The sequence below is a fragment of the Drosophila santomea genome, chromosome 2R (genome assembly GCF_016746245.2).
Source record: "Drosophila santomea strain STO CAGO 1482 chromosome 2R, Prin_Dsan_1.1, whole genome shotgun sequence".
Classification (NCBI taxonomy): domain Eukaryota; kingdom Metazoa; phylum Arthropoda; class Insecta; order Diptera; family Drosophilidae; genus Drosophila; species Drosophila santomea.
The window spans coordinates 10,032,425-10,053,226 of record NC_053017.2 but is presented as its reverse complement, the minus strand read 5'-3'; the positions used below and the strand labels follow the sequence as shown (position 1 = coordinate 10,053,226).

The window sequence follows — 20,802 nt, the reverse complement described above, 5'->3', positions numbered from 1 at the left end:
GGGACTACACCGATGAATGGCCACGCTGTGTATGTGCATAAAATTTGGAAGCTCAATTGATTAAAGGAAATCATGCGTCAGAGCTATAAATGCTCAGGATCCACAGCGAAATCATTATTATATCGTGTCAGATACGGGGCATAAATCTTATGTACTCGGATTTAATGGGCTGTGGGCTAGGTCAGGTGTAATTATACTGCGCTAAATGCTTACTCAAGTTTTCCTTGCCAGTCAGTCTTTGTATATGCCCAGTCTAAAATCGGTTGTTATTCTTACAGATTTTACAATGTCCCAGCTCGTTCGATTCGGTGCTTTGCTGGCCGCGAACAAATGCCGGCAGCCTGGCGGTATTGCCCTGTTTCGAGGAATTCAAGGGCGTTCACTACGACACCACAGGTGGGTATTCCGGACTAAGCTAGATATTATAAATATACAATATATCCATAGACAATGCCACCCGCTATTGTTTTCCAAATGGAACCTGGAATCACTACTCGGACTACGACCGCTGTCACCAGAACTCGGGCTCCATACCAGTGGTGCCCGACTTCTCACCCAACGTGGAACTGCCCGCCATCATATATGCCTGCGGGTATTTTCTGAGCTTTGCCACCTTGGTGGTGGCCCTCATCATATTCCTCAGCTTTAAGTGAGTTGTAGCTGCAATGCCACACATAGAATGCATAATTTTCAAGTGAATAATCCACAGAGATCTTCGTTGTCTGCGAAACACCATTCATGCCAATCTGTTCCTCACCTACATCACATCCGCACTCCTGTGGATACTCACATTGTTTCTGCAAGTGGTAAGCTAAGCCGAAAAGTATTCATCCCTTGCCACTAATTAATTATTCACTTAGATAACCACAGAGTCTAGTCAGGCTGGCTGCATAACGCTGGTAATCATGTTTCAATACTTCTACCTAACCAACTTTTTCTGGATGTTTGTGGAGGGTGGGTTCAAAGGCGGCATCGATTGAATTGGCTGGGTTTTATCATTTGCCTTTTACAGGCCTCTATCTGTACACGCTGGTGGTGCAAACATTCTCCAGTGATAACATTAGCTTTATCATCTACGCCCTCATCGGCTGGGGCTGTCCAGCCGTATGCATTTTGGTGTGGTCCATAGCCAAGGCATTTGCCCCACATCTCGAGAACGAGCACTTTAATGGGGTAGGCTAGCAGCTACCTTTTAAAGATCCTTTCTAACCTTTTCTGATTCATCCTAAGCTGGAAATTGACTGTGCATGGATGCGTGAATCTCATATTGACTGGATATTTAAGGTACCTGCTTCACTGGCTTTGCTGGTTAATCTAGTATTCCTCATACGCATCATGTGGGTGAGTCTCAGTTGGCTTCTGACTTAAGTGAGCCATCTTAACTAGCCATATATCATCATATTATATCGTACAGGTACTCATCACTAAGTTACGTTCCGCGCATACCCTGGAAACGCGGCAGTATTATAAGGCCTCGAAGGCGCTGCTGGTGCTGATACCCCTTTTTGGCATTACCTATCTGTTGGTGCTAACTGGGCCGGAACAGGGTATCAGTCGCAATCTCTTCGAGGCCATCAGAGCCTTCCTCATAAGCACACAGGTATACCGATTAAGTGAAACTCTTACCATAACAATTCCAAAACCAACTTCGAAAATCCATTTTTAAGGGCTTCTTTGTGGCTTTGTTCTACTGTTTCCTAAACTCAGAGGTGCGCCAGACGCTGAGGCACCGATTCACCCGGTGGCGGGAGAGCAGGAATATCCATCGGAACAGCTCCATCAAGAATCGCAGGTGGGCTAACCAGTCATTGATTGGCGACTGCACTCATTTGGCATTCTAGCACATTATTGTTGTTGGATTATAAGTATAACCCTGGCTGTCGACATATTGGCTTTTCACTATTTGCACTACTTTGTTGATGTGGCTATGGCTGATATTGTAGTTGTTCGCTGTTGTCGTCGTTGTTGTCATTTAACCAATTAATTTCCATTTCAGGCATCGCGCCTCAAAAGACTACTCGCTGAGATCGCGAACCGAAAGTCTACGGTGCGTATACGCAATGCTCATGTATATGCTTTCTTCTCTCAAACATCCCACCCATCCAACTAATCCCAAAGTTAAATTGCACCCATTCCCCAAAGATACTAACACACCTGTACCAAATAATGTGTTCTTTAAAAACCGTGCATTTCCTTACACGAGTTCTCCATTTTCGGTTTATTCTGCATGGCTGGTTAGCTTTAGATCCTAGATCCTATTTGTTCTTATTTATTTTCTTATGTTTCTGATTGGGGTTTTTCTTTTTCTGCTTATCGTTTCTTGTAGACTGACATCAACAAGTCCTATTCCCACTGGACACTATGAATGAACACCACACACAAATATACGTATACGACACCATACATGTAGAGCATACCCGTTCGTCCCTAAGTATTGCATGATAGTTTACATTTTAAGAGATCAGATTAAAGTATTATATTTTTTATAAACCAATGGGCCATTCTTACACTTTTTAGTTGGTTCTTACGACTAATTATCATTGATTTTCAGCACGGAGGAATGTGTTATCTGTCTACGTCCTTCGCCACACACGCGATTGGGATCTCTGCAACGCTACCACAGCATCGATATCACAGATTTTGTCTAGATCTTATTCTTTCCGAAGGGCATTTATTCAGTCCAATTCGTATCGCTGCAGCCGCTCGTAGAACTGCCCGAAAACAAAACCCTCGGTGTCGTAGGTCCTATAAAGTCGATACCAGTCCTCGTTCACGTGGCGATTTGTGTAGACGGACTGGCAATAACTGGGAAAGTAGTTAATCGATGTGTATCTTATCAAGTCAAACTCGCAAGGAGCATGCAACAGCTTCAGATCGCCTTTGGCATCCGGACCCGGTTCATCGGAGCGAGGTATTCTCCGGAGCACTTCAGTGGTGTCTGCCTGCAGCCTTTGTTCCAATAGCCTTTTCGACGTCGGCCGCTCATGACTTACTCGCAATCTCATCTGCAAAATGTAAGCCAGATAGGTATATACATAGGTATATACTCGAAAAGAGTGGACCACAACTTACCACCAAACAGAGGAACATCATTTGAATTGTCTGGCATCGTCTCATTAAGTATGTTTCAGAGTTTCTGTGTCACAATATTGAGAACTATGGCCACCCAAAAAAATTTGTCATAAGATTAGGAACCTGCTTAGACTGGACTTTTAGTTTATTTTCAAGAGTTACTTGGAGTTACAGCAGAAATTGTAAAACTAATGTTGGTTCAGAATTCAGGATTTTGTTTTGTTGATATTTTCTTTGAAAATCTTAAGTACGAAAACAAGTTGCATAAGGATCCTATCAATCATTCCAAATGTAGAAATATTATACCAAACAAACTGTGAATACCCCAACAATTATTCCCCCATTTAAGTGTACATTCTAAATTAGCTACCAATTTACTAGTCGAGTGTCAGTTATGTGCCAATGCGTGCAAAAATGTTTCATAACGATTAAATATTAAGTTTATTTCTAAGTTTTACTCTTTTAGCAGTTTTTTGTTTCTTTTTCTGATTCTTAAGGTCACATTGTTATATCACTGAAAATGTAATTAAACGTATTTTAACTTAAGGCAACGGGAAATTAAAACAAAACTAAATGAACATCAAATTAAAAGAAGAGGAAAAGATCATTGGATGTCACTCTAAACTAAATAATTCATATTCTGCGAATAAAGCTTTTAAAAATATCAAAATATTTGTTATTTCTTAATCGTGATTTATCGTCTAAAGCTACTTGTTAATATATAAATGTATCGTAAGCCTATGTCTGTGTCTGTGAATTGATGCGTATGAAATCTACAACTATATCTATGAACTCTAGTGTTCAACGTCACCTGCATGTCAACCTCAACTTGATTCCCTACTAGGTCATTTCCAATCGTTCTCTATTTCAACTGCAATGTCTGTGTGCGCTATATTCCGAGATGGATTGTACTAGTAATGGGTGTGGTTTTATGTTTGTTCTATGAAAACGAAATTCGATTCGTGGTTTATGCCAGAAACCATTTCAAACAGTCGCCTGCTTCTTTGCAAAACGAAGCCAAGGTATTCATATAAAATAACAATTAGACTATCAACTAACTAACGCACATTTTGGGAGGGATCACGGGATTGGGTTCGTAGGAGATTACTTTTACTTCTTAGAGGTAATATCAAATGCATTCGCCGGGATTCTGGGCACAGTATTTTGGAAACAGCGCTTCAGCCCGGATGCCCAGTTCGACGAGCCGATTTCGAAACAGTGAGATTCTGCGGAATACATCTGGCGGCACTATGTCCATATCGTGATCATCGCTAGGATCGGTCCACAAGCGCTCCGCCAGAGCGGCTGTTCGGGGCCACAGCCGGTTGTCTAGCTGGTTTTCGTCCACCTGCTCGGTCCACATGCACACTTCGCCACCGAGCACCTAATCAACGATACAAAATGTATTTTTAGTTATTAGCAAACTTGTGCTATGAGATATCTTTGATTTAATAGTAATTTGTTTAATTTAGATGATGCTTACTTGCTTCCTTCTCTTCTTGTCCAATCGCATGCGCTCCCACGGCCTGTGCTTGTAGACATTCTGCCAAGTGCGGTACGGAGCACAGGCGGCATCCCCAGTGGCCCGCCAGCTACCGAAGCCACAGTCCAGATACCAGGCGTCAACGTGCGAGAAGATTACGTTGTAGCCGTTGTCCAGCAAATCGTAGTTCTCCTGCCAAGTGCTACCGCCCCATACCTGGACGGTGAATTGACTGTTTGGAAGACACTTGGTGTTGGTCAGGGCGCTCGACCAGACAGCCACGTGCTTGGGCGCTACTCCATTGTTGGCCAGTTTTAGTCTGCGTAACCAGATATGAGATTATTTGGTGTGTCTTAAAGAACTTAAAGGTGCTACTCACCTAGCCATAGCCTGGAGCATGAAATCGCACCACAATCCGCGGAGATCTGTATCGTTGAAGTATTGGGCCCAGCAATCAAGATTCACCTCGTCACCGCCCAGGTGGAAGAGGTCCGTGGGACCTGTGTGTTGCAACAACTCCTCGTAGAGGCGCTGCAGAATGAGGTAGGTATGGTTATTCTTCGGATTCAACTGTCCGCACGGCGGTTCGCCGCAGTAGAAGCTCCATGGCTGCTGGTTGATGCACATGGCCAGCTCGCCCATTCCACGCTTGGGTCCCCAATCCCAGCCGTTGCCCGCATGGGCAGGCGCATCGATCTCGGGTATGACTTGAACGCCATAGATCTTGGCGAACTCGGCCACCTCGCGAACATCTTGCTCCGTGTACGTCTCGCTCTCCGAGTAAGCTCCATGCTCGGCCAGCTCTGGATAGTAGCGCGAAATGTAAGGGAAACTCTGGGCGTCAGTGAGGTGCCAGTGGAAGCGGTTCATCTTGGCCAGGCCCATGCCCACAATCGTGCGCTTGATGGACTCCACAGAGAAGAAGTGGCGAGAGGTGTCCAGCATGAGGCCTCGATACCGGAACTTGGGGGCATCCTTCACCTTGCTATTGGCATAAGTGTGCAACAAGTGATCTTCGTCGTCAAACCATATCAGTTGCTGCAGCGTAGACAGTCCATGCCGGGCTCCGAAGTAGGAGTTTGCGGTGATCTCCACCTGCAGGCGGCGTCCTTCGGCTGCTCAAGAGTAGGAAAAATCAAGTTCTGATGTTTTTCTCTAATCGTTATATCAGAATACTCACTTAGAGAGCTAAGCTGGTAGGTCTCATCATTGTCCAGGCTAAAGTTAAGGTCTCCTGACTTAAGCACGCTGATCTTGACCTGTATGCTAGTTAAATCACCAGCTTTTTTCACGCCAAAGGTGGCACCAAAGAGCGTGGCAGCTGGATCCACATCTGCATGGTGGCGTGACTTCGAAGAGGATTCGCTTACGGTCGGCTCTGATGAACTACCTACGTAGTCCACCCGCTGGATTTGCCTCAGATCCTTAAGGAACCAGTCAAAAGCCAGTTGGAGCTGTTTGCGCACCTCGCGATGCGACGTCTCAACGTGCAGCTGCACATCCTCCACGGAGAAGCTGTGCGTCTGGGGGCTGAGCAGGAATTTGTGGGTGGGGTGCGGCCAAATGTTAATGTCACCGCACGTCATCGAGCAGCTGATGAACGAGACCCTCTTGGCGGATTTTCCATGATGGCCCACCCGCATGCATCGGTCATTCTCGCACTTGTACGTCCAGGACTTCTCGACGGGTCTGCAAGAACGAAGAGTGATTAGTGGAGATGACTCTTCAAGCTGATTGGCATGTTGCACTCACATGGGAAAGCCACTGGCATCGTGATGGCTGTGGGGGCGTTCCAGCGCCTCATTGTAAGCCTGGGCCTTGGTGGCTCCTTGGTTCCAGTAGAGCACCGTCAGGATGAATATGGCGCCGGTGAGCAGCACCAACAGAGCTCTGCGCAGCGATACAGCCAAGGACATCTTATAGAGATAGCGTAGGCTGGAAAATAGATGACATGATATAAGCTATACGACTTTCATAGAATATATTAATTAAATTTCAAATACTGTAAGCCTGAATACCTCCAGATGGGACTGAACTCCCTTGTTCAACATCTAACCCACTTTTTGCCTTTGTAACCCACCCACCAGTTGACATCATCTGGCTTTTGGCCGCCTGCCCGCTGGCAGCTGGTTTAAGGAACTAAAGCAGTTAAGCAATAATGCACAATAGCAGGTCGTGTCGCAAGAAAATGGGCCACCATATCGACACCCCTAACCGCCACACCCCCAAGCAGTTACCACCCTGCCCACCCTGTCATGGGGGCCAGGACACATCGAACTTTAATCAATGCTCGCGACTTGGGCTTGACGAGCGTAAAATCAAAGGAAACCCGAGGAGTCGGGCTCTGCCACATGCCATTTAGTGGCAATTGTTTATCCTCGGCGACCGCGATGTCCTCACGCTGAAACCGACGCACACATGGCACATCCACATCCACCTTCGTCGCAGGCAGGAATTGGGAATTGGGTCTCCAGTGGCGCCTGGCTGGCAGCATAATGAAAAATCGAAGATAGTGCCATATAAAAACATTAGGAACCACGACGTCTTAGCTCCCTTTCTTCCGTACCTTTCGTATCCCATAGTTTATTGAAAATTGTAGACTTGTAAGTTTGTTGAGTTCAAAAGTATTGCCCACTTTATTGGAATATTGAACACAAATGTTAGGAATTAAGCGCCATCTTCTGATATTCCGCTTTTAAATTGGGAGGGGTAATAACTATCATTAAATGTTTTGTTAAATGAAAAAGCAACTTATATGGTATTATATTTTCTAATTCAGCACAAATTATCCTAATGTCATTATAATAAACATGATTAAACATTTCACTAAGAGCTTGTGTTACAGTATTTACTTAACGTATTCCCTTCATACGACGTGTTCAACTCGGGAAGTGAAACCTTCGTGTCAACCTCTAACACCATATTTCTGGAGTTCCCCATCCCAATCAACTTTTCAAAGTAACCTTTAATTTAGGGTTCTATGCTTCCTTATCGATTTCAAATCAGATTACTTAACAAATGAGTGGAGTATCCCTAAACCCAAATTTGATTTCTTATATTTTTAGGGGTGTTCCCTTTAAAGTTTGCATAGACGAAGAACGAGGGCGAGACCTTGCCACCAATGGAGCACGGTACCTGGTGCCGGGTATCGTGACGCTTTCCCTTGTGATGGGGGATTTTGATGGGTGGTGGGTGGTAGGTGGTGGGCGGTACACACCTATAATGCAGTGGCAAAATCAGCAAAGGACCTGCAACCTTTGCGTGCGACTGGAATAATCGAAGCTGGCATGGGTGAGACCTTAAAATTTTCATTACGCTTCATGTGAAAATATGAAATACTTTCGCAGGTCATGCAACACGGGTGACTTCGAGACCCTTTACCAGTTGCCACTGGCAACGCGCAGGAGGTGGAAGGTGGCAGCTGGTGCTCCAATGCAATGGACGTGCTCTTAGTGGTGGCCTGGTCCCATCATTACCTTGATGGTCGTGCATAATAAATCAACAGGCATGCATAATTAATGCTGCCAATGCTCGGTAAAAAGGCAAGGAGTGCAAAAAGGAGCAAAGGATGGCTTGAATGTGACAGCCTCATTAGTTGCCACACAGCGCACATGTGAATGTCAAAAATATTTGCGCAAAAGTGTAGCATACATTGCTGCGTTTTTGTTGCCTTCGCTCAACAAACTACAAAGATAATTCCACTTCTGTTTACGTATTTATTGTAAGCTGAAGTTGTGTCTAAAATGACAAATACCTAGCAAAAATGTTATGAGCAGCACAGATTATTGTTTTTTAATGATTAACATTATTCTTATGTCAGCCTGCATTAATGGTAAATATTAAAGTGTTATTACATTAGAGAGATGTTTCGAAATTGATGGAGTCAGGCGGAAAGGTGAAAAAGATATTCTTTTAAAAAGTTATGTATCAATCCCATTAACCTCCACCCGATTGCTTTCCATTTAAAGTTTCCCCATGGAAATCACCATTTTGCTGCTTTCAGATTTTGATAGTTAGACTTGCTTTCCGTGGCTTACCCGTAACGCGTGCGCAGAGCGGCGCTCGAAAGTGACCAGAAGCGCCCGAAACTATCCATCATCAGAGGGCCCACCGGTAAGTGGGGGCCACCTCATGTCCCCCTGAAGGGGGCGCGGTGCCCGGTGCTCCGTGCCCCTGCAACACTAGCCCCGCTATCCCCGCAGCAGCTGGGCAGCTACCTCTAATGAGTCACGTTGCCAGCTGCCAACTGTTGAGGGGCGGCGTGACACACAAAAGGGCGACTGTCGCCTCTTCGCGCTGCTCCTCTCCTGCTGCCAACTGGATGGCTGGCTGGATGGCTGGATGGATGGCTGTGTAGCTGGTTGGCCTGAATTGACAAATTTCCTTTCACACAAATCTAAAATTATGCCACAGATGAAAAACTAAAATGGTGGCAACTTTTGTGCGGCGTTCACGGCCGTCGTGAAAACCAAATAGCAAGAAAGAACAACAGAAATACGTGCTCTTGAGCGCGCGCGACACTCGACACTCGGCGCTGGCAACAACTACGGCCCAACTATGGCTAAAAGCCGCCGACGGAGCGCGGATTTCAAGACGCTCGAACGCCGACGACGCCGTCAACAAACAGTTGGCACGGCCAAAAACACACTCGCAGCGAAGGGGGGAGGGGTGGGTGCACTGGGAAAAAGCAGCGGCAATTCCAATCGAAGTGAAAATAAGCATTGCATACAAAAATTAATTCATCATATTGAACTCGGCCAAAATGAATGTTTTATGTGTGTATGATCATAACTAATTTGACTACAAAATATATTCTTCTACATTAATTTCTTATTATATAAAATTTTAACAAAATACTTCAATCTGATATTCTGCATCTTTTCGTTATCTGTGTTGACCAACGCTTTCCTGAGCTGGGCTATTATTTTTCTCAGTGCACAGTAGAGAACATGGAACTGAAAGAGCGGGCGGCCAAAATGGCGTGCAACTATTTACATACATATGTTCTTGAATCCGACGGGCGACAGTGCCTGCGATTGTATGCACCTGGCATGGGTGTCCCTATACCTATACCTTATACCTATAGTTATAGTAAAAGCAGGAGCAATCCACACTGCCGCCCCAAATATTGGGCACTCCCAGCCATTTAAATGTTTGCACGAGGCGAGTGCGTCATAAATAAAAAGTAAATATGCCGAAATAATTCGTGCATTTCAATTAGTTGCTAACGGCTGGCAATTATGATGATTATTGCATTCGGTTGCCTTAAAATGTGGCCGATATGCAAATGGTATACATCTCATTGGCAATTATGCGGAAAATGTAACAAAATTGTGGCGGATTTTTGGGAAGCTGTTTGCATTTGCTGAGGTGTTTAATAAATGGCGCACATCAAGAACGATGGTGGTATAATTTTGTATTTAACGATTTATTAGGCTAAGTGGATATCATGCGTTCACCTTTCTTATGGAGATGTTTACTAGAATTTACAAATTTACATTTGAGAAAGCGAGCACTTTATAATAGACCTTATTTGAACTTCTAATGATAAATATTCCTAAACCAATTCATTCCCATTTCTCAACTAATTTGCTTCTTAAAAATACGCATAAATGCAACCATTTAACACTCTTGATCAACAAAAGTGGAGTGCATTTTTCGCCGCATCACGCATACGCAGCGTGTGCCGCCCAGCAGCATGTTGCATGCTCAATATGCGCGGCATGGACTGTTGCTTCTGAGTCGCATTATTATTTATGGCCGCATGCCGTAAAAAATGTCAGTTGGTGACAAGTGTTGTTCAAATGGCATGCACGGTTGCCACAACAACAGCAGCAACATCGCAACAGCAGCAATAATGACAACCCATACGGGCATACAAAAGCATTTGGCGCTCAATTTGACGAGAAACGTGTAAGGAGAACAGAAGGAGAACTTGGGGTCCGAATGCGCGGGATACAAAAGGGAAGCTCAATACAAATAGCACTGCCTGTCCTTTGTCGTCGACATATCCTTTTCCCAGTCCAAACCCGAAAAGCCAGAGAGGGAAAGCCGCAGAAAAATGGGCAACGCAACTAGTAACAGGCGAGCAGCAAAAGCAGCTACAGCAGCAGCGTGACACGGAGCAGCAGGACACAGAGACCAGTAACCTCAGCCATCAGCAGCTAAACAGCCGAAGTGCCGTGAGTCCAAGCCGAAGTCGGGCCCATTCGGTTGCCAAGGCAACTTCGTCGGGTTCACAACAAAAGGATAAGCCAAGCCAAAGTCCTCGGGACAGGACGACCAGCCAGGCAGCAAGGCAGCCAGCCAGTAAACTAGTCAGCAAGTCAAGCCGGAGCTCAGTTGCAGCAGCGCAACGCATTTGCCCAGACGCACAACTCGCGGTTCGCGGCCAAAACTAAGAGTTACGGAAATAGACTTGCCTTGGCCATCGATCGTTCTGCCAGCTACACTCAGCAAAAATCTGGGTAACAGTGTTGTCCTGGCCTAATGTTTAAAATGCATAGAGTTATGCAAACAATGTGGATGAAACAAAATGTGCTAGTCCCTAATCTGTGCAAATTTGAAGGATATCTCTAAATCTTTTATCAAGAAAATATTAATGAAAAATATACTAAACTGAGGTTTCTTTCTACACTCTACAATTTGTAAAAAATTAAAGACTTAAACAAATGAAAAGCCAAGGCAACTTGTATCAAAAAGTATTCAACTTGGCTTTCGTGTAGTGCCTGTGTTAGTTTTAGCCCAAAGTTTTCTGTTTGACTCGGTGTTGTTGTCGTGCTAAAGTCGCCGTTGCCTTCGGCTCGTCGCTTGCGAGGGCTAGCTCCTGGCAGTCGCCGTTCGTCCTTGCTGCGGTCTAGAGGCCAGGATTTCGCTGCTAGCCAGGCTAGATGCGCCTCCTTTGGGGCTGAAGTGTGCGTGCTAATGGCCATGTAATGAGTGCGCCGCGCTAATCGTTATGCAATCACAGTGGCTCGATTCCCACTCGCAGTGAAATGTCTCTCAAGCGTTATGCAACTCTGCTGGCCTTCGGTCAAAGTCAGAATCAGAATCAGAATCAGAACCAGAATCAAAATCAGAACCAGAATCACACAATTCGGGCCACAACAATATCGGTGGCTCCCACAACGGAACCACCATCGCCGTCATCATCGTCGTCGTCAGCATTTGGAAGTTTCGTCAGCGAGGAGCAGCTGCAGTCCCAGGAGCACATCTCCTCCTCATCCTCGATTGTCACACACACCACCTACTACACCGGCGGATTGGGGCAGTATCACCAGCAGCGCGGTGGCTCAGGAGCCGTCATATCCGGTGTGGGTGGCGGCGGAGGACCTAGTGGACCCCAGACCTATGCAAATGTTGTCAACGGCAATGTGAATCTGCTGCTCGGCGGGTAAGTTCGCCTGCCAGTTGGAACAACTGACTGATGCCAAGTTCAAGAGATGAGCCAAGTCACCTTTTTCATTCGGCCGTGGGAAATGCGAAAGAGTGGCTGGAAGTTCCGGCAAATAGCTGAGCACTCCCCTCAGTCATTTGGCAATTAATTAATTTGAGTTGCCAAGAAAGTTCGCCCAAAACAATTGGCTTCGCAACTAACGAGAGCGGAATTGTTCAAGTATTTACATTTTAGAGAAGCTCTTTTCCACCCGTCAATTTCGTAAGGACTTAGAAAGGATTCGGCAATTAGTTCATATATATAATTCACACGAAATGCGGTTATCATTGTAGCTAATAGTTTAGAGCCGCAAGTGAGTTTTGCCATTCAATAATTAGAGCTTTTAAATTCGTGGGAAATGCACCAACAGCCCCTTTAGTAGAAACATTCAAGAAGCATATTACAAGATACTCTCATAGATCACACTCGCTGTGCTTGGCACCGCCTGATTTATGAGGCGGAGCTGCGAATTAATAAGCATCAACATCCAGCGGAGATGTCAGGCATCCGCTTTTTCGCGCTGAAAATCATAATTATAATTGTGCCACGGCATTTTTTACTTTCGGCTTTGCCTCGTCGAAACCCTAGCATCGTTCTTGCTTGTTAATAAAATGTACTTTCGTGTGCAACACGAGCTCTTCTATTTTATTCCATTTTTTCGGGGTAACCACAGAGCAACAAAGAGGTTTTGTCAACACGGTTTTATGGGGTTTCTTAGTGTCTGCAAACATCACGCGCGGCCCACACAAGCCGAAAACTTTATTTTAACTATTTTTTTATCGATTGTCTTGGGCAGTTCATTGAAAATAGCTCGAATAAAAAACTGGAGATGGGGAAATTCGCTGTTGTCTCTTTTCGTCGTCCCGGAGTGGGAAAGCTCGGAAAAGCTGGGTCCAAAAAAAGGGCCCTAATGAACTGTTGACATGCGAGAAATTGCGTGAACCGGGAAAAGTGAACAGCCAAAAAAAAAAAGAAGCACACAGGGAGAGGAAAATTGGAAGACGGACGAGGGGCAGGGGGCAGGGGAAGACACTGGACAGACAAGTGGAACACAATGTTGCATTCTAAAGTGGATTAAGTGACGTCATGGAAATGCCTGGAGCTACGAAATCGACACGACACGACACGAAACCATTTCCGACTAAATAAACCAGTGGGTTTCAATAAACCGACATAAATTGGCCGACAGCGCTAAAAGCAAAATATGATAACTGGCAATCCAGTTGATAGTGGGGTCATTTCGGATTTATTGACGAATTAAGAAATGGCTGTAGCTACACCCTTTCAAATTTACCGATACCAGCTACAGGGAATATTTTAACCATGTTTCGGTTATATTGTGTTTGTTTAATAAAGGAAATCACTTGACATATTCTGCCTAATCTGTGCAATTTAACGACTGACAATTATAATTTGATAGTTCTACTAGAAGTGCGGTAGAAACGCAATATTACCTCATTAGACAAAGGGCAGAATGTGGAATATTGGGCTAACACACACATGCTCCAAGTGGATTTGAAGTGCGTGTGTGGCATCTTACTAAACTCGAGATAATTGGTAATATGCCCTAACATTTCATACTTGTGAAATACGAACATTAGAACTAGCAGATGACAAATCGGGAGCCAAATAAAGCGCCTCAACTGCATTATCTAATTAAAACCAAAAGTCGAGGAAGGCAATTTCCGCTACCATGATGTATTGGGTTCAACATTTTGTGTCCAACATTTGTGCTGTCAATATGCAAGCAAATAAATAAACATACAAGCAGTGGCAATTTGTATAGCGAAATTAATAAATACCGAATGCGCATTAATACGTTATTATCATTTATCGAAGGGCCGCAATCAATTTCGTGTCGCCAGCCAAGGCAAATATAAATGTATGCCGATGTTAGCTGGAATAACATTGCATTCATATTCGCATTCACAGTGTCATTCACATTCACATTCACATTCCCATTCACATTCACATCCCCGTTCGATTTAATTTGTTGCAGAGCAATGCTTTCCCTGGTGACGACCATATTGTGTGTGGTCTGCTATTGTTGCCATCGGAACATCAAAAAGCGGACGGAGGCCGCCTACAGGCAGCAGCAGCACCAGTGGCTCGAGGGCGATCCCAACATGGAAATATACAGCGTGGAGCAGGTGAGTTGGAGCTAATGTATCCTCAATTCCCATGCATCGGTGCCCGGGGTTTTAGGAGAGCGCTTTGTTGTCCACCAGCCGTAGTTACAAACGGATGTCAACGGCATTCCAGCTGGACAGTTAGGCCACAATGGAAACGGACCTCTCTGCTTGTTCAGAGGAAACCAGAATTTTATTAATCAAATCTACCAAAAGCAGTGTGTACTACTTTCCCTTTATTCGTGGTACAAATAAATAACTAGGAAATTTAGGAAATAAACATTTGAACATGAGAGTTAGGCAAGCACACACTCTAAAAGTGGGAGAAAGTAAGACTGGCTTTTTGAGTAAACTTTTAAATAAATAAAGTTAAACAAGTTCAAGGCTTACATTAACTAAATGCAAAGCGTGCTCAATACCCTATGAAACGCAATTTATCAGTGATTGGCTTGTCAATTTTCTATAGTCGATATAAATGCAAAACCCCTAAAACGCAAATGTTTTTCTTTGTCAATTTCAAATCGTTCAAATAGTTCGAATGCTAAAAATCAATTAGCGACTATTAAGTTTAAGTGCTGGCTGAAAAGTGTGCAAACAAATGTGGTATTAAGCAAACTACACAACAAACTTTCCACGCAAACCATTTAGTTTTCGATTTGAGCTTCAATCAAATCAACCTAGTTTCCCAATTAGTGGCTAAAATCACAATGCGAATAATAATAACCAGCAGTCTGATGTTTTAGCCATTCGGGCGCTAAAACAACCCACAATCCGGCCGTAATTGTCCTTTTTCAAGTGTAAGCCCACATTTCGTGGCGACAGTTTGCAAGTAAGTCGAAACAGAAAGCGGGGGGCGAGAATGGAGGATGGAGCAGCAAGACTGTAATGGATATTTATGCGCCGCATTTAACAGGTGCCACATCCGAGGGAAAGTGGGTTCAGTTGACCAAAAGGGCGCGCCAATTGCGGTTAACCATTCCACTCGTGGAGCCAGCGCAAGTGGCCCAGAAGTCGCACTCACTTGGCCGTGCTCTTTATTAGGTTACGAGCCGCCTCCCAATTCGCCTCCCACAATCCACAATCCACCCACCACCCACCAACCCCATAGGCCATCATTCAGTTCATTGTTGTTTGTTGGCCCGCTGGGACGGCGGGGGAGGGGAAAATGGGCGGCAAAAGGCTCCACGTAAATCAACGTTAGCCTGGCCAGGCACAGATGTCAACTGTGGACAGAAGAAGGCGGGTTTCTAGCACGCGAAATGGGAGTGGGATTGGGTTTGCAGACGGCGAGGCACAGACAAATAAATTTATGATGTGTGCAATTTAAACTTTTTATTTGATCGCGTAAATTTCACTTGTCCACCGCCTCTCCATTAAGAAAGTTATTTACAAAGCAGCCACGCGGAGATCGGCAATTACTCACGACCTTGAGGGCTATAAACCAGTTGCTTCATCTCAGGGAACAGAGACAACCTCGAAACTTGATAGTTCCAACTTGATAGTTCCTGAAAAGCATTGTTTTTAGAACAGCAAACCTTATATTCCATGCCACTTTCTTATTTAACCCCCTGCTAATCGAGTTTAATTGTACGATTAATCCCTTAGTGCTACGAGACATCTGGCCTGTTCCTGGGCGACTCCACCGACGGCCTGTCCGCCGTGCCCGCCCTGCACCACGAACCACCGCCCTCGTACGATGCAGTGGTGCTGCACGAGCAGCAGCTCCACCAGCAGCAGCTGGAGCAGCAGCAGCAGCAACAACTGCAGCTGCAACTGCAGCAACAGCAGCAGCTGCTGATGCAACGCGTCTCGCCGCCGCCAGGATACCGATCCTCCTTGGATATCAGCGGCCAGTCGGCAACGAGCTTCGGTCGCGGCACACCGGATGGCAGTGTGGATGCGGTGGCCAGTGGCAGTGTGGCCACACCAGGCGGATCCGGTGGCCTGCTGGTCAACAAGCAGTTGCAACTGGCACTAAATGCCCAATCCTGCTGCTCGCTGCAGCGGGCCGAGGTGGAGAGCATGTGGAACGCCGCTGCGGCGGCGGTGGCTGCACGGAGCGGAAATTGCCTGGAAATGGAGACGCTGCAGGTCCGTAAGCCGGCGCAGAACATCAGATTGAACACCTTCGGGCGGCGGTATCTGCAGCAGAGCCATCAGCATAGTGGAAACCACTACCGGCGTGGCTGTCCGCTGTGCGGCAAGTTCCGCTATGAAGGCGAGGTTGATGATGAGCCACTGACCGCTCTGTCCGTGGAAAGCGGTCTGAACATAGGTGGGCGCCGGGAGGAGGTGCCGTCTATCTGCCCCTGCCCCAGCGACATCGACAATGGCAATGCCAACCACATTTCTGGTGATGATCTGCAAGATGAGGCCAACGGCAATTTTCTGGCACCCACTATCGATGGGCCACCTCAAAATGATGCCGTGCTCTTTCCTGTAACCGCTGCCAACGATGAAAATGACAACGCAGCAACATTGGACACACCATCAACATCCGACACACCAGCCACATCCCACAGGCACTCGGAGGAGGTTGAGCTGGCCACGGGCCTGCAGGAGCAGCAAGAGGAGCAGGAGAAGCAGGAGGAGCAGGAGGAGCAGGACTTGGACAACATCAACGAGAACGGCATCATCAGCATGGACATGAGCAAAATCATCGATGGATCGGGACTGCCCACATACGAGGGCGCCATCAAACTGGAGTCCAGTGGTTATGTGTGAGCCTAACGAGGAGTTCACATTAGTTGTACGGCTGCAAACCAAAACCGAAACCACAATCGTGCTTTAACTATGATTAAGATGGGTTGAGATTGGTGAATTCACGTTTTATTACCGAGGAATCCATAGCAAATTCAGTTCTTAAGCTATTTCAGTGGTTCTAACTACGAACTAAGAAGATGGCTAATATCTTTCTTTGATAAATTAAGAATAGCCCACTTAATGTAAGCGTTTTTGAGTTGAAAGAGTTGACGAAAATATCACGATTTCGATAAAGAGAAATAACATTTAAAGCAAAACGGAATACAATAATTTTAACGTTTAAATGTTTAGAGCTAAGCCAGTGCATATCCCTGTAAATGTTCGTGTCGATAGCCGTATCAATAAAATCAAAAATTGTAATTGAACGCAACAAGCGGTTTAATAAGCAACCTCAATCCGCAACCTTCGCCTTATTACACACGAACAGTTTTTAGTTTAGAATGCTCTGCTGGGCGCAATCCGATTGATTTTGTATTAAAAACGGGGGCGGGAAACGCACGAGATGATAAAAAACAAAACCAGAGCAAGGAATGGCATGCAAACAAATCGCCAAAGACAACGGCTAACAAGCGGCAAGAATACAGCAACACCACCCACACGGCCCTCACCCCATTTTCCCACCCACACTTTTTCCACCACAGCCAAGGGGTTTATGTGTATGTCTTTTCGCCTGGATCATTCGCATTAGAAGGGGAGAAAAGTGTCACCAGGTCGGCTACGTAATTCTCTAACCGAAGCATTTAGCGGCTTTACTTCGACACTGGGGAAAATTACTAACAATGAACTTTAAAGCACCTTTGAGAGTCAAAAGTTCCCCGAATGTCAAGTATGCGTAAATATCACGCGGAAAGCATTGACAAATATCAAGCGTACGCACAGTTCGCCCACTTAAGATACTTCGTTCACATACAACTGCTTAAAATGTCAAGTATAAATGTGTATCAGCCAATAGCACAGCTTCACAATGCATCAAGTATACGCACCGTTCGCCCACTTTGAATTACTTCAGTTAAACTGAAGCACGGCAAGGGAATGAAGGGTTGTGGGAGAAAATAAATCGTTTTCAATTGTGGGTTATGTTTTCGTGTGTGGTCAAGCGATGGCAAACGCGAGGGGAGGGGGGTCAGAACCCTTGTTTTGCCCTCGTGCCACATTGCAATGGAAATGGTAACAAGAAACCTGTTCAGTTGGCTCCCATCATTGTGCACAATTTCATTTGACAGCCGTCGCAGGGGTAACAAGTTCTCGGCGTTTATGCAACCTTGAAATGCTCAAGTGGGTGGTGGTTGGATAATGTGGGGAACGTAATTATGCATGTAAGTTACACTTGAGATCACATTTAAGCCAGTGCAATCCCAATAAAAGGTTACCAAACGTGGTTTCTTTATTATTGAACAAATGTTTAAGTGTTAAGTTTAAGTCCACTGGCTTCTTTGAGCGTTTGAAAATGATTTCGTTTAACACTCGTACCGTCGTGTCAGCAGCATTTGAATTGAATTTTTCACGTTAGCACCGGCAATAAATAGAAATAACTTAATTTTGGTTTATTTATGGCCATGCCAGCTCGATTTCTGGGCCACGTATTAACACAATTTCAATGATCCGGCCAAGAGGAGCGCGCTTTGTTGGTAATTGCAAACAACTGAAAGCGATGCGTCTGCCGCTGACGGCGGCACAACAAGTCGCAGCCGCTTTTGCTGCCGCTTCTGCTGCTGCTGCTGCTGCTGCTGCCGCCGTCGATTGGCAACCGCAGCTGATGTGGAAGGGAGGGGGGGGAATGGGTGGGAAAGCGGGCGGAAAATGGGTGGGAAAATGATAGAAAAGAGAGCACCAGACGCCAGCTAATGTGCATGTGCGGAGGCCAAAAACAAAATAGAGCAAACGAGAGCTGAACATGAAACTGAACCCAGCTGAACTCGCGCTTGGAATGGGAGGAACTGGGCGGCATTGGGCGGAATTGGGCGCATCTGGGTGCTTTCGAGGTGGCATCGCAAACTGCGCAGCACCGCTTGACCCTTTCCATCGCAGCCCGCCCCCTTCAACCCGTTCGATTTATTAATAACACCAGAGCAGGCACACGAGGGTGAACCGAATGGGCGAATGGCGAATTTCTGGCTTGATGGCATGGATGGCATGAATTGCGAGGTGTGGGCACAAGCACTTTGCCAACAGCCTCTCTCGTATGTATAATTGCTGCAAATTGCCGCTTAAAAACTTGTGTTCCTGCCGGGGCATCGGGCCAAACTACTCGAGCCACTTATGACGATGTCAGCGTCATCAGCATGGGAGTGCCAGGCACGTTCTTAAAAATAGACTCCATTGGGTCACTAAATATAAACCATTTGGCATTTGATATGACCCAAAAATTCAGATCGAAGAGAGCACAGAATCATAAGTGCTCTTGGAGAATGGTGGCTTCAAGCGAGTATGCAATATAGCACATATTCCTAATTAAATAATAAAACGAGGCTAGTTATGCACAAAACATTCATATCTGGATTCCTTAGGCAGCATTTGATGTTAAATAGAAATTGAGTGGTTTCCTTAAGCTAGCATATATCAATGGTTTCAAGCTACAGTATTCTTAAACATTTTTTTTAAGCTTCAATCTTTTAATAAATTTATATGCTATCTTTTTTTGAGCTTATCGCCTCTCACCAATCGAGAAGCCACAGACCGTTTTCACATATCTCGCTTCCGCTCACCCGATCGTCAGCTGGAATTCTCGTAGGGGCATTATAATGTGTAATTTTAATATGTACATACACAGTATCTCGAATGCGACAAGACTACGGCAGCAAAAATTGAGCAAGTCATGAGGCAATGGGGCCAAGTCACAAAGGAGAGAGGCGATCCGAAAGTAAAAGTGCAAATAGCGAATAGCCAAAAAACATTGCAGTACACGTACTAACAAAGTATCAGTGGCGTGAGGTGTGTAAAATGCTAGAAGGGGTGCCTTTTCGAAAAAAAGTATCTTGTATCTAAAGATATGCGATTGAGTGTGAAAAAAAGTATGAGCAAAAAGCAAAAAGTATGAATTCAATACTCCTTTCTTTTATTTAGGCAAACTATGTATGTATGTTGCTACCAAAGGCTTTAATACAGCAGCAATTAAATAGAGATGTATTTTCAATACAAGCCGACGTATATATGGGTCTCAAAAGTATTCTTATCATAATGTACTCGACTCCGGACGGAAAAGAGTATTTACAACGAAACGAGAAGCTTAAAACAGGCTCCTGGCGTTCTTGAAGGGGTATTTCATGCCAACACTACTTTTTGGGGATTGAGCCCCTCCCAAATCCACTGCGTAAGCCTCTGCCCGAGCGCAGACACACATACACGTGGATACTGCGGACAGATGTGCATACAGACATCTCACCCAAGTACTTATAGACTTACCCACACTGCGTACGGAAATGCTCTTTGCATGTCCTTATTTCCTCCGTCGACAGGACAACTGAGGTCGGTCCGAATGGGGTCGGGGTGCGGGGTAGCTAGCTGCGATTCTAGGGTGTTGCTGGTGCGGTTCAGATAAGCGTGCAACTGGCAGGTGCGCCCCCGAATGGCTGCCTGTGTGGCGTGTATGTCCTATTGTTTTTGCGACTCTGTGCGGCGACTGGCGTTACATTTTTTGACTCGAGAAGCGACTTATTTGAGCTGGAATGTAATTTACACAAAGTGCCCACGACTACAGGAGCAGTGGGTGCGAGCGAGACGGCGAATAACGGGTGCGGAAATTCGGTCAGCACATGAACAAACTTGCATGGCATCCAGTATTTTGGGTATGGGTACGGTCTGCCGCTGGACAGACATGCGGACAGTAGTTAAACAATTGCACGGCCCGCTTTTGCCATTGGCGTCGTTACTTTTCGCGTGGGGCAATCATTTATTGCAAAAAAAAACAACAAAAAACAAAA

At 45.4% G+C, this 20,802-nt stretch overlaps 4 protein-coding genes across 7 annotated transcripts in view; 2 read left to right on the top strand and 2 right to left on the bottom strand.

The window, feature by feature from the left end:
- The window catches only part of LOC120446866 (diuretic hormone receptor), an 11,138-nt gene extending 8,472 nt beyond the window's left edge, over positions 1-2,666 (top strand). The window contains exons 3-12 of one of the 3 annotated variants that reach the window (XM_039628068.2): positions 279-396; positions 448-649; positions 710-806; positions 861-954; positions 1,013-1,173; positions 1,231-1,341; positions 1,415-1,600; positions 1,668-1,792; positions 1,997-2,047; positions 2,552-2,666. In XM_039628068.2, the coding sequence (XP_039484002.1) occupies positions 279-396; positions 448-649; positions 710-806; positions 861-954; positions 1,013-1,173; positions 1,231-1,341; positions 1,415-1,600; positions 1,668-1,792; positions 1,997-2,047; positions 2,552-2,648 (1,242 nt within the window). In that variant the 3' untranslated portion in view covers positions 2,649-2,666. Of the gene's footprint in view, positions 1-278; positions 397-447; positions 650-709; positions 807-860; positions 955-1,012; positions 1,174-1,230; positions 1,342-1,414; positions 1,601-1,667; positions 1,793-1,996; positions 2,048-2,326; positions 2,466-2,551 lie in introns of those variants that run through there. The other 2 variants (XM_039628071.2, XM_044005896.1) reach the window with 2 other exon arrangements.
- On the bottom strand, positions 2,452-3,208 carry LOC120446867. The gene is made up of 2 exons (XM_039628072.2): positions 3,073-3,208; positions 2,452-3,005 (listed from the first exon to the last, which is right to left on the bottom strand). The coding sequence occupies exons 1-2, from the start codon at positions 3,115-3,117 to the stop codon at positions 2,676-2,678; spliced, it is 375 nt and encodes a 124-aa protein (XP_039484006.1). The 5' UTR covers positions 3,118-3,208; the 3' UTR covers positions 2,452-2,675.
- On the bottom strand, positions 3,188-20,802 carry LOC120446861 (probable beta-hexosaminidase fdl). 2 transcript variants are annotated; one of them, XM_039628061.2, is made up of 6 exons: positions 20,285-20,802; positions 6,308-6,490; positions 5,736-6,244; positions 4,935-5,670; positions 4,556-4,874; positions 3,188-4,456 (listed from the first exon to the last, which is right to left on the bottom strand). In XM_039628061.2, the coding sequence occupies exons 2-6, from the start codon at positions 6,469-6,471 to the stop codon at positions 4,202-4,204; spliced, it is 1,983 nt and encodes a 660-aa protein (XP_039483995.1). In that variant the 5' UTR covers positions 6,472-6,490; positions 20,285-20,802; the 3' UTR covers positions 3,188-4,201. The 2 variants fall into 2 exon arrangements, with proteins under 2 accessions (XP_039483995.1, XP_039483994.1); XM_039628060.2 differs by lacking the exon at positions 20,285-20,802 and adding an exon at positions 18,353-18,494.
- LOC120446865 lies at positions 10,982-18,331 on the top strand. The gene is made up of 3 exons (XM_039628067.2): positions 10,982-11,948; positions 13,990-14,140; positions 15,725-18,331. Exons 1-3 carry the CDS (start codon positions 11,551-11,553, stop codon positions 16,841-16,843), a joined length of 1,668 nt encoding a protein of 555 aa, XP_039484001.1. The 5' UTR covers positions 10,982-11,550; the 3' UTR covers positions 16,844-18,331.

Bases quoted from the DNA above. Each gene is read 5' to 3' on its own strand.
- LOC120446861 (XM_039628060.2), bottom strand. The intron at 6,245-6,307 runs GTGAGTGCAACA...TCGTTCTTGCAG, and splicing joins GATGCCAGTGGCTTTCCCAT to ACCCGTCGAGAAGTCCTGGA. The intron at 4,875-4,934 runs GTGAGTAGCACC...CTGGTTACGCAG, and splicing joins ATGCTCCAGGCTATGGCTAG to ACTAAAACTGGCCAACAATG.
- LOC120446867 (XM_039628072.2), bottom strand. From the start codon at position 3,117: ATGAGACGATGCCAGACAATTCAAATGATGTTCCTCTGTTTGGTG. The intron at 3,006-3,072 runs GTAAGTTGTGGT...TACATTTTGCAG, and splicing joins TGATGTTCCTCTGTTTGGTG to ATGAGATTGCGAGTAAGTCA.
- LOC120446865 (XM_039628067.2), top strand. From the start codon at position 11,551: ATGTCTCTCAAGCGTTATGCAACTCTGCTGGCCTTCGGTCAAAGTCAG. The intron at 11,949-13,989 runs GTAAGTTCGCCT...AATTTGTTGCAG, and splicing joins GTGAATCTGCTGCTCGGCGG to AGCAATGCTTTCCCTGGTGA. The intron at 14,141-15,724 runs GTGAGTTGGAGC...TTAATCCCTTAG, and splicing joins AAATATACAGCGTGGAGCAG to TGCTACGAGACATCTGGCCT.